A 12,369-nucleotide genomic window follows, 5' to 3' on the forward strand; every position below is an offset into this window, starting at 1 on the left:
GCGTGACACCTGATCGTTCACTTGGTCTACTAGACCAAATCAACATGACAGACGATGAAAAACAAGTTATTGCCTTGTATTATCTATGAGAAAAAAAAAATAAAAGTGGGAATATAAATCCCCTAATCAAGAACGTCTGTCTGGGACCTTTATGTGCGTGAGTTCTTAATCGTTCGTTACTTGTCTTCAGGCCGGCAGCAGTCACACGAAATGATGCGCTGGCTTTCGCTGTTCGTTATTGTTTTGGCTGGAAGCACCTTTACAGTGCTTGAAGGTACTTAAATATTTTAAAAGGCCAAAACAACAAAAATTGATTACGTAGTCTAAATCTTTTACCTTTCAGGTGCGCCAGCTCCCGAAAAAACGAAAGTATTACCGACGCCACCCGACGATACAGAAAGGAATGTTCTAACGTGTTCCCTTTGCGAGGAATTTGTGACCGATATCTACCAGCTCCTACGGAATGAAAGTGTCACCGACGAGCAGATTATCGATTACGTCGTTAATCTCTGTATAAGACTGGACATTTTTGCTAATCCTGATCAAGTATGCGGCGGAACGGCACTCATCCTTCTGGTAAGAAATTCTTTTGACGTACCTCAACAAATCGATCAATCATGTGAATGTTATGATAATCTTTCCGTTAAAAACAGCCAACTCTCAAATACATTGACAGTAGCAATGCGGTCACTTTGGGAAACGTTTGCGGAATGCTTATCCAAGACCAAAATTGTGGACTGTCTAATCCAGAACAGTTGGAATGGACCATCAACATCAATGTAGACACGAAACCGCCCGTGAATCAATTAAGCCCGCCTCCGGTATATGACACTCCTAACCTATTTTCCGCCGTCAAATGTAACACGTAAAATAATTGTATATTGCAGGAAGGTTCACCAACTGTCAAAGTGCTGCACTTGGCGGACATTCACTGGGATCCGGAATATCTAGCTGGATCGAATGCGATGTGTGGAGATCCACTTTGCTGTCGCGCCACGTCTGGAGAAGTCGTCAATGCCACAGATGCTGCTGGATACTGGGGAGATTATCGGACTTGCGATCTACCCTGGTATTTGGTAGAAAATGCTGTAGCTCAAATGGCTGCACTGCATACGGTAAACAACAATTCCATATCAAGCAAAGAAATAAAAACAACAATTATTGTGTTCTAGGATGTTAGTTATATTATCTGGACGGGAGATTTGACACCTCACGATGTGTGGTCCACTGAAAAAGCTGAAAACCTTGTGATCATCGATCGTTTGATGACTCTCATACAGCAATACTTCCCCAGCGTTCCTGTCTATCCCACTTTGGGAAACCACGAGTCTCATCCAGTCAACTCGTCAGAATCTTTTCTTATCTTGCAATAATCGTTAAATAGCGTGACTAATCGTTGCTTCGCTTACATGACAGTTTTGCTCCACCAGAAATTACTGACGTCGAACTTAACACCGCTTGGCTTTACGACGAAGCAGACCGACAATGGGCTCGATGGCTTCCGGCTGATGCCTCATCCACGATCCGGTACGGAGGTTACTACACTACTCTGGTTCAACCGGGTCTTCGCATTATCTCGATGAATATGAATTACTGCTACACTTTAAATTATTGGACATATTTCAAATCACAAGATCCAGCCTCTAGTCTTCTTTGGCTCAACCAAATTCTGGAAGAAGCTGAACTGAACGGAGAAAAAGTATACTAGCTCAAACCTCAATTATATTAGATGCAATAATTAACTTTCTCCCACCTTAGGTCCATATTCTCAGTCACATTCCACCAGGCAATAGCGATTGCTGGACCGTTTTCAGTCGGGAATTCGCCAAGATCATTAACCGATTCGAATCGACCGTAGCGGCTCAGTTTTACGGACACACCCACAAAGACGAATACAAAGTTTTCTACGACATGGTCGACGTTACACGTCCCATCAACGTGGCATTTATCGCACCCAGCCTTACCACTTACTCCAAACTAAATCCGGGTTACCGAACATACACAATCGATGGTCAACGCCCTGGTTCGACTTGGGTAGGTTTCCATGAAATTATTATTTTATTTTAATGACGTATTTTACAAGACAGTTGTATACGATTCAGGCCGTGCTTGATTTCAATACTTACATTATGAATCTGACTGATGCCAACCTAAAAGGAGCGGAAGTAGAGCCTGTTTGGACTGAACTTTATCAGGCTAAACAGGAATATGGCCTTACCGATTTGAGTCCGCAGTCGATGGATGCACTTTTCCAGCGAATGTTGACAGACAACGCACTCTTCCAGCTCTATTTCAAGTAAGAGAATAAATTAAAAATAATTGCGCGTCTTAAAATTAATCTACCGTAACTCTTTTTGTGAAGAAACTACTACAAGAATGCGGATGAGGTTGTGGCTGAAGGTTGTACCGATCGATGTCGCTCGAATTTGCTCTGTCACATCGTCACCACCGACATTGGTGACCAAACCAAATGCGACCAAATCCGTCATAAGATTTTCAGCCATCCCGAATTTTGATGACTCAATTTCCATTGGTTTTAACGAACGCATCAGCATAAATGAACCACTTTGAATATTCTAGGAAATACACGATAGTTTAACAATCAATAATCGTGAAATTCGTAAACACTTAGTGTTGTGTTAAACTAAAAAATAATAATAATTTCAGTTAAACGGTATAAGCAATTATTTAAAAAGTCATGCAGGTTTGTTATCTTGCGATATAGACACGATTTTCTTCTATTTGAGTTGTACACGGGAAATGACGCTGGCCGATGTCGTTTTTTTTTTTTTCATTTGCTCAGAGTGGTTGCTCAACGTTTTAAAATCTTATCTTATCACCTGGGGATCGACTACAGTTCTAAACGTTTGTGTTTCGTATCTGGAAAGGCAAGTCAGACGGCAAGTTGTCAGTTGTGTGACTGTGTGAAGGCGTACGTTATTTCACTTCCCCAGCTTCAATTTAATTCTTGAAAAAGCAACAAATAACGCGACAAAATGTTGCCAGACTTAATATCCCTCAAGGGACTCTTTAAAATTGATCCAATCAAGACAGACAACAACATTTTTCGTTGTCATTACAAGTTGACTGTGATTTTTCTAGCCGTGTCTGCGACGTTGGTCTCTTTGAACCAGTACGTTGGAGATCCCATCGATTGTTTCATCAACGCCGAAAAATCTCCGTTTCCCAACAAGGTTCTCGACAATTACTGCTGGATACATTCGACGCATACCTTACCCAATCAACCCGGAATAAAAGGAGAAGGATCCATGCCTATTCCCGGTCTGGGCACTCCAAAAGAAGGCGAAAAAATGATATACCACAAATATTACCAATGGGTTGGATTTTTTCTCCTTTTCCAGGCCATCACCTTCTATTTACCGCGATTCTTCTGGAAATTTTGGGAAGCTGGAAGAATGAAAGCCATTGTAGAAGATTTGAGTTCCTCCATCATGCCGTCAGACGTTGAAGAACAAGCAAAACACAATCTGGTCGACTATCTTCTTGTTAACGTGAACCAGCACCAAGCTTACGCCGTTAGTTTTTTTGTCTGCGAAGTTCTCAACGCCATCAACATTGTCGGAGAGATATTCTTGGTTGACAAGTTTCTCGGGGGCGAATTCACAGAATACGGAGGAAACGTTCTCACGCAAACGGGCATGAACCCGGAAGACCGTACCGATCCAATGTCTTACGTATGAAAGCATTTATTATTTACGTAAATGCATCGTCCCCAAATCTAATTTGAATTCTGTTTTTTTTGTTAATAGGTTTTCCCGAAAGTAACGAAATGTCTGTTCAAGATGTATGGTCCGTCCGGCACTGTTCAACAATTTGACGCTTATTGCGTTCTACCCGTCAACATTCTGAACGAAAAGATTTTCATTTTTCTCTGGTTTTGGTACATTATTCTTGCCGTAGTGACAGGTCTAGGCCTGTTGTATCGCATTTTTACTCTGGTTTTGCCCAAGCTTCGACTCTTCCTCTTGCAAAGACGGGCAGGACGGGATTTCGATTCCAGTCAAACCGAAACAGTCTTTCGCAGATGTCAGATTGGCGACTGGTTTGTTCTCATGCTTGTCAGTAGCAACGTCAACCAGTGGATATTCCAAGAAGTCATAGATGAGCTTGCTAAAAAATTCAGAGGCAAAGACATTTAAAGAAGTGAATCCATGAAATGTTTCATCCTTTCGTTATTACTATACTGAATTAAGAAATAGCAAATCATTTTTGTAAATTATGTACGGTATCCAGCACGAATGACGCAAATGATCGCTCTTGTTCAACAGTGACGTGCATTTGAGCTGCATACACGGAAATTGACCTTTTGGCTAAATGTAATTTTTCCTTACAGCGATTATCATTTAAAACTCACAAAGTGTGCCTTATCTTATCAGCCTGGGGATGGGGACATGACGACGAATGATCCCCAAAGTTTTGTTCTTTATCACACAACACGAGATACGTAAGTAACATACAAAAAAACAGTGACGAGTGTTGCCTTTGGATGAGAGTGGCAACTAGCTAAATAATTTTAGCTTCTTCGTTTTTCAATTTCATTCTTTTAAAAGTATCGAAACATTTGCAAGCAAAAGAAAAAATGTTGGGAGATCTGAGTGCAGTAAAGGGCCTTCTGAAGATTGCACCAATCAAGACGGATAACAATATCTTTCGTTGCCACTACAAGTTAACGGTAATTATTCTAGCTGCCTCGACCGTTTTGATCTCCCTTAAGCAGTACGTTGGAGACCCAATCGACTGCATCATCAATGCCGAAAAAAGTCCCATTCCTGGCGATGTTCTTGACAAGTACTGCTGGATTCATTCAACCCATACGTTGCCGAACGGGCCAGGTACGGAAGGACCTATTCCTGGTCTTGGCACTCCAAAAGAGGACGACGAATTGGTATACCATAAATATTACCAATGGGTTGCATTCTTCCTCCTCTTCCAGTCCATCACTTTCTATCTACCTCATTTCGCTTGGAAGTTTTGGGAAGGCGGACGGATGAAAGCCCTTGTCGAAGATTTGCATTTCTCCGTCGTTCAAACAGACGTTCAGAAAAACGCGAAACGCAATCTGGTCGACTACTTGTTCGCAAATGTGCACCAGCATCACCTATACGCAATCGGTTTTTTCGTCTGTGAATTGCTGAACACCATCAACATTATCGTCCAAATATTTATGGTAGACGTGTTTCTCGGCGGCGAATTCACCGAGTATGGCGCAAATGTAGTGTCTCAATCTGCCATGGATCCTGAAGACCGTTCGGACCCTATGTCCTACGTAAATGCGCAATCGTTCTCTTGTGGTGTTACAAACGCAATTAAAATAATTTTCTCTTTTTTTAGGTATTTCCTAAATTAACAAAGTGCCTGTTCAAGATGTATGGTCCATCCGGCACTATACAACAATATGACGCTTTGTGTATCTTGCCAGTCAATATTCTGAACGAAAAGATTTTCATTTTTCTCTGGTTTTGGTACATCATCTTGGCCATTTTGACTGGCATAGCTTTTATCTTTAGAGTTGTCACTCTGGTTGTACCAAAGGTTCGATTCTTTTTGTTAAAGAGGAAAGCTGGCCGCAGTTTGGATTCCAGTCAGGTGGAAACAGTCTTCGGTCGTTGTCATATTGGAGACTGGTTTGTCCTGATGCTCGTTAGCAGTAACATCACTCAGGGGATGTTCCAAGAAGTTTTGCAAGACCTTGCGCAAAAGTTTCGAGGAAAAGAGGTTTAATTCAAAAACAATGAGCGGGAGTTTACACTCGTGATCATAGATGTCATTGAGTTTTTTTTGCCAATCCCAAAGCTGAATGTCAATTGCTTGAAAATAATAACGCAACCCCCACAGAATAAAGCATTTTTAAAGTGATAATCTAAAAAAAAAGGTGGACTGGTGAGTACACGATGTTGCAATACATGTTCGTAACGTTGACGTTACAACATTTGTAACTCAACGTCTCATTGGTACACATTCATACCTTCTTCCGCTTCCACGCAATACACTGTCTTGCTATTTTACATTATTATTTGTTTATCGTTGATTCGGTTAGTAATGGTTGTTATCAAGGACGACATTTGTAACAGGCGATAAGCAGGGAACATAACACTGTAAGTAGCCAGTTGCCACAATTTCAAAGCAAGGCATTTCTGAATTAATCAGGCATATAAGAGAGCTCGATAGAAAATACCTGCCTAACGCTATCTCAATAACTCGCAGAAATATTTTGAACAATCTTTCTCACTGAAAAGAATTATACTGTTATAAGAAGCAGGAATGGACAGTTTATTGAAAAGCAGTCCCATGCCCTAATTTGGGCATATCATTTTTCTATTTCTTTTCCTGTAGGGGACGTCGCATAAGAGGTGGACAAGGGGGAGGTGTGGGTTAGATAAGCCATTGCTTAAACGCCCCACCCTCCGTTGTAGCAGAAGACACTAGATAGACCAAGTCATCTGAGTGATCTGGCGTCTACCTCTCTCTCAATCTTATCATACTCAAATTGCCGGCTTTGCTGACACAGGAACAATGTCTTTCACAAATAGTAAGTTAACATTAAATTGAATTCATAGTGCTTGAGGTTCGCTATAGTTAACTGTTACGTGAATGAATGGTTTCTGTCAAACAGTTTGGTTCTTGACGCAACAGACAAACGATTTTCCAAATGTATTGATAGTGTGGATCGTCAACCTCTGTTTTTCAGTCGTCTTTTGATTTAAATATAATTTCTTCGTTTCCGTTTACAGAGGCTTTGTTTGCTTCCTTGCCCAGAACCCAGCGAGGGCAGCCACTTGTTCTGGGTGGAGATCCCAAAGGGAAAAACTTCTTGTACACTCATGGAAATAGTGTGATTATTCGAAACATTGAGGTGGGTGGTACCTGTTTTAATAACTAATTATTCATATCATCTGCATCATTCACTTTGTTAACTTTTCCCAGAACCCGGAAATTGCGGAAACATACACTGAACATTCTTGCCAAGTAAATGTTGCCAAGTACTCCCCTAGTGGATTTTACATAGCGTCTGCTGGTAAATACTGTTGACATTATCTAGTTTGAGCATCCAATTGTCATCACATTAATTTGGCTTTTTTCAGATCAATCTGGAAAGGTTAGAATTTGGGATACTGTCAACAAGGAGCACATATGCAAGATTGAATTACAGCCATTTGCTGGTCCAATCAAGGATTTAGCTTGGTCTCCTGATAATCAACGAATGGTGGTAGTTGGAGAAGGCCGAGAATGGTAAAACCGTTATGAAATTTTTTATATAAACAAGTACACGAGGATTTTAACTTATAGTTTTGGCCATGTCTTCCTCGTGGAGACCGGAACTTCCAACGGTACGATTGGTGGACCTTCCAAGCCCATCAACTCATGCGACTTCCGCCCGGCCAGGCCTTTCAAAATCATTGCTGGAAGTGAAGATAACTCCGTGACTATTTTCGAAGGTACCGTATTGTACTACATCGTGGGTTTCTTTATTTGTTGCGTTTCATAGTGTTACCAACATACTTCAATATTAGGTCCTCCATTCAAATGGAAGATGACTAAAACAGAACACCAACGTTTCGTTCAGTCCGTTCGTTACTCTCCCAACGGCGATCATTTCGCCACCGGTGGCTTTGATGGGAAGATCTTCATTTATGACGGAAAGACTTCAGATTTGATTGGCGAATTAGGTGGGGTATAATGAATTGTGTTTCTATTTTGGCATGTTTTCATTAAGAACTGATAATCCAGGAAGTCCGGCACACAGCGGAGGAGTTTACGCAGTCGCTTGGAGCCCTGATAGCAAGAGTTTGTTATCCGCGTCTGGTGACAAGACATGTAAAACGTGGGACGTGGCCACAATGAGTTTAATTACTGAATTTCCGATGGGCACTGCTATTGAGGATCAACAAGTTTCTTGCCTATGGCAGGGTAAACATATGTTGTCTGTTTCTTTGGCTGGACACATTTCTTACCTTGACCCGGCAAACCCAAGCAAACCTCTTCGTGTTATTAAGGTGAGCTGTTTATGGTAATTTTGAAATTAACGGCGATCAAAGAATTAGACGTCATCTCGTTTTGTTGACGTAGGGCCACAACAAACCGATAACTGTCATGGCAGTGAATAAAAATCGCGACACAGTATTTACCGGATCGCACGATGGTACAATCACCAGCTGGGACGTGGCAACTGGAGAGAGCCACCGCATAGGAGGAATCGGCCATGGAAATCAAATGAACGGCATGGTCACTCTAGGCGAATCCATTTTTACTTGCGGTATCGATAACGCTATCAAGGAAATCAGCATTATGACCAAAACGTTCACCAGTACCAACATCAAGTTAGCGTCTCAGCCTCGCGGTCTAGCCGGTGATGGAACCACGCTCATCGTTCCATGTGAAAAAGAGGTACGAATGTTTAAACCGAAAAATATTTTCGCTGTTGCCAGGAGATGGGGTTAAACACGTTTCAAAACTTTGAAATCTCCTATCGCAAAATCGGCATTAACCTAGCGTTTGATTTGATTCGCTTACGATAAGTTTTTGGTTTTTGGTTTTTGATAAGATTTTGCTTATATTAGTATCAAATATCATAGTCTAAATTAGAATGTGATAGTGCTGAATTTGCGAACATGTTTCCTAATTCATTCATCAATAACAAAATATCGATAGCATTTTAGCTAAAATTAGCAATCATTTACCAATGTCGAAGGCTACGCTATGGTTTACTCAAAGCTATTTTTGTGTTTGTCAAATAGATTGCAGTCATTCAGGACGGTCGTCAAGTATCAAGTGTGAGTGTTAACTTTGAACCATCCTGTGCTTCCATGAACGGTCACCATCCGGATGTTGCTGTTGGTGGCACCACGGACCATAAGGTTGGAAAAAAGTGACACACTTACCACGAAATGAAAGTTTGCAGTAATTTTATCACGGATATGTTTAGGTACATGTGTACATCTTGCATGACGGCAAGCTGACGCCACGAATGGAACTGGATCACAGTGGCCCTGTCACTGATTGCGCCTTCTCTCCCGATAACCAATACCTGGCTGTTGCTGACGCCAACCGCCTCGTCACTCTCTATGGATTGCCTGGCTATGAGGTAATCACTTTAAAAAGAAAGGGAACAGGGACGAGCATCTGTCAGACTTTCACAGACCAGGCAATTGTATTTACTGTTGCGCTCGTCTGCATTGACAATGAAAGTGTCAAGTCCTTGTTATTGGCAGATCCATCTATCTCGCCTTCCATTTGAAGCCATCCAATTGACTTTTATTGATTGGTCAGGGGGGTTACTTCACAAAGTCTTGTGATCTCACTTGGTTGGGGGACAAAAAAGGGTCGTCGGATATGAAAAAGTTGGACCCTTGTCTCCATTTGTTTAGATTTGTTGTCCTTGGATGGATTCTTTGCGTTGATACTATTGGTTAACTCGATTTTCTTGTTTGTTACAGGTGGCTAGCAAAGAAGTATGGGGTTACCACACCGCTAGAGTCAATTGCGTAGCTTGGAGTCCCGATTCTACTCTACTTGCCTCCGGGAGCTTGGACACTTCCATTATCGTTTGGAGCGTCGAGAAGCCTGCTAAACGCCTCATTATCAAGAGTAAGATAATTTAAGGAAAATTGAGAAAAGCACAAATAGGGTTTCACTCTTGTTTAGAATTACTTTCGGACAGTTGATTGTCCAGGAAAACGAAAAAGGCGTAGCTCTACATGTTTTAGTTTTTAAGATAAAAATGCGAAGCGTATAGATCTAAACGGAAAGGGATCGTTTAAAATTTTATTTTATTTTTTACTTATTCTTGACCTGCCAGGTTATCAATCACACAGCGAACGGGGAAAAATTTCCACATATTCACGTAGTTGTAAGAAGAGTCCATTCATATATATAAACATTCGTTAACTGTATAAACATTCTGCTTAACTGAGCGTTTTGGTGTGCCCCAAGAGATTTTGGCCGAGCATCGGCTAAAAACTAAACGGAAGTCATATTAAGTTTTTGGCCTTTCTTTGTCGTATGCCAGCACCAGGAGTTGTCGACAGACAAAATATCCGATAAAAAGAAAATGCGTTTTAGGTTAGTTTATCGTGCTTTCTCAAGAACTCCAGAGAAGGGGCTTAATGTTGGAATAGCACTTCAGATGAACTTAGATAGGAGTGGGGAGTTTTGGGGAGGACGTTTCAACGAAATTCGTCTAGACTGTCATGTTGGCCCAAGCCATACTCCGTCGTTTTGTTGAGATGGCTTGATGGTTTCTGATCGTAATCGATTCTGAAACCCTCCGTTTTTCTTTTTATTGAACTTATTTATCGATTTAGATTGGCCAATGTCACTTTGACTTGTTCAGTTTCGAATGGGTCCCGTTTAACATTTCAGGCCAAAAGGCCGATTCTCTCGTATTGCAAGACATTGTGAAACACAGGATCCCGTTTGCAAGTTCCCTTGGGGTTAAAAAAAACCGTACGCGTGATCCTTGCTGTGTTGGCTTTTTTATTTGCTGACGCACATCACGCTGATAAAGATTCTCTCCAGTCATTTTTTTTTTTTGTTATTATTATTCTCGGCAGAATTCCAAACAGAGTAGCATATCCTTGATCGCCATCGTATTTATTTCTTATGTAATTATCGAAAGGTAGCGTATATTTGGAATTAACCGAAATATTGTAAGCCGACTGGTCAGATCTCTAGAGATCCCCGCGTCCATTTTCATCTAAAATAAAACGATCGGTGACAGTTAAGTGGTCGTCGTATATAAAAGCCTTTAGTAATTGGTCGATTGGAAGCTTGTTCGCGTAAACGGTTGATCAGGAAGTGGCCTTTTATTTTGAACCCTATTCGTTTTGCGTCACGCTGTGTACGTCTCGGAGCGTCGAGATAGTGATGGGCGATGTGCGAGAACCCAATGCACTCTGTACCAATGAAATTGCCTGTTTGTTTTTGTTTTTCTTTTTTACCGATCCTGTTTCATGTTCTCGATTGATAGATGCCCACCCACAGAGTCAGATCACCGGTCTAGCTTGGTTGGACAATAACACGATCGTCTCTGTCGGCCAGGACTGCAACAGCCGCTACTGGGACATCCGTAACTTCCCGTGAACAAAAGATTAAAAAGGAAACTCGACCAAGTCATGAAGATGGTTGATTGCTCTTATTATTATTACTACCACTACTACTACTACTACTACTACTACTAAAAATTACTATACCTACTACTACTACTATTGCTAGTACCCCCAGTCTCTCTATCCCACACGCGTTCGTCCATCTTCTCTCGAACCTCCTCCCGAATCAAGCAAGCACCAGGGTCTTCAAGATTAACAAACAAGAGTGGCCTTATCATATTATTATTATTCCCTTTTTTTTTTTCGTGCAGATCTACAACCAGTGCTAAAATAGAACCATGATCGCTTTGTAGCACCTGCTAGCGACATTTCAATATAACCTTCCTCCCCGCCCTTTTGTTTTTCGTTTGTTGTCCCCTTCAAAGGACTTTTTTATTTTGCCCAGTTGGTTTTCGTCGGACTGAAATGTCTCGCTTCCATGTGAACAACAACAACACATACGTAGCTCTTCCCCCTCTCGTTTTGGTTGTCCGTGCATTATTCCATATCTTCTTCCAACAATTTATTATTATTATTTTGTTTTTCATTTGTGTGTGTTTTGCTGATTTCTTTAATTGCCTGAGAAAATTCATCAATACTAATATGTCAGAAGTGAATTGATGATTTGATCGATTTCAGTATCTGCTTTGGGTCACGTCCACCATTTGTTTGCCCTCGAAAATCGCTTTGCTACCCGTTACGCTGTGGAAAAATTCGTACGCTCATTGACTCCAGTCACGAAAAGATGTAAGGCAGATGGTGCATTGGCCACCGGACGCTGCGCTCAGATTTGTTTCTTTATTCGTCAATGACGTGTTGAGAACTCGTGCTTGCCTTCACTACAGCGGAAGAATCTCGTTAAGCAGACTCATGCTGAGACTACTTTGTTTTTGTTTTCCATTTTATGCACGAGGATAATTTTTTATTTACATGGCGAAACAACAGGGAGGAAGATGGTGCGATTGTAGACGTCACCGTAATCAAGCCGAATCAGGATTTTCTTTTTTGGTTTTTCGCTTAATTTAAATATTTTTTTTTTTTTTGCGATGTAGAGTCAACAACGCAAAAGAATTCTTAGAAGAAATTGGATGTTATTGAGTTCTTCAATGGAATTTGTTGCTCGTTATGAGTATTAGTCAAACGGGACGTTGACGTTGATGCTGATTTGCTTGGTCAAAATGTCGGCGGATGCAACGCGTCTCCGTGATTTGTGCTAATGCCGCAAAATCGATTGAAAGAGTTAAGTAAATAAAAAAGAAATCAA

The 12,369-nt window shown here is 41.1% G+C and overlaps 4 protein-coding genes across 4 annotated transcripts; all 4 read left to right on the forward strand.

Moving 5' to 3' along the window:
- The first annotated feature begins 117 nt into the window (after window positions 1-117).
- LOC116917962 (sphingomyelin phosphodiesterase) lies at window positions 118-2,606 on the forward strand. Its single transcript, XM_032923584.2, has 9 exons — window positions 118-274; window positions 344-576; window positions 654-821; window positions 888-1,115; window positions 1,173-1,345; window positions 1,417-1,699; window positions 1,759-2,034; window positions 2,103-2,296; window positions 2,363-2,606. Exons 1-9 carry the CDS (start codon window positions 211-213, stop codon window positions 2,514-2,516), a joined length of 1,773 nt encoding a protein of 590 aa, XP_032779475.2. The 5' UTR covers window positions 118-210; the 3' UTR covers window positions 2,517-2,606.
- Window positions 2,607-2,876: 270 nt separating this feature from the next.
- Window positions 2,877-4,330, forward strand: LOC116917968 (innexin inx2). The gene is made up of 2 exons (XM_032923597.2): window positions 2,877-3,695; window positions 3,771-4,330. Exons 1-2 carry the CDS (start codon window positions 2,997-2,999, stop codon window positions 4,158-4,160), a joined length of 1,089 nt encoding a protein of 362 aa, XP_032779488.2. The 5' UTR covers window positions 2,877-2,996; the 3' UTR covers window positions 4,161-4,330.
- Window positions 4,331-4,452: 122 nt separating this feature from the next.
- On the forward strand, window positions 4,453-6,026 carry LOC116917969 (innexin inx2). The gene is made up of 2 exons (XM_032923598.2): window positions 4,453-5,287; window positions 5,353-6,026. Exons 1-2 carry the CDS (start codon window positions 4,601-4,603, stop codon window positions 5,740-5,742), a joined length of 1,077 nt encoding a protein of 358 aa, XP_032779489.2. The 5' UTR covers window positions 4,453-4,600; the 3' UTR covers window positions 5,743-6,026.
- A 368-nt stretch (window positions 6,027-6,394) lies between these two features.
- LOC116917966 (actin-interacting protein 1) lies at window positions 6,395-11,722 on the forward strand. The gene is made up of 12 exons (XM_032923594.2): window positions 6,395-6,550; window positions 6,753-6,874; window positions 6,946-7,036; window positions 7,104-7,251; window positions 7,309-7,457; window positions 7,533-7,688; window positions 7,750-8,015; window positions 8,089-8,406; window positions 8,757-8,876; window positions 8,945-9,103; window positions 9,456-9,606; window positions 10,988-11,722. The coding sequence occupies exons 1-12, from the start codon at window positions 6,535-6,537 to the stop codon at window positions 11,098-11,100; spliced, it is 1,809 nt and encodes a 602-aa protein (XP_032779485.2). The 5' UTR covers window positions 6,395-6,534; the 3' UTR covers window positions 11,101-11,722.
- The last annotated feature ends 647 nt before the right edge of the window (window positions 11,723-12,369 follow it).

This window comes from Daphnia magna, linkage group LG2 (genome assembly GCF_020631705.1).
Source record: "Daphnia magna isolate NIES linkage group LG2, ASM2063170v1.1, whole genome shotgun sequence".
NCBI classification, from domain to species: domain Eukaryota; kingdom Metazoa; phylum Arthropoda; class Branchiopoda; order Diplostraca; family Daphniidae; genus Daphnia; species Daphnia magna.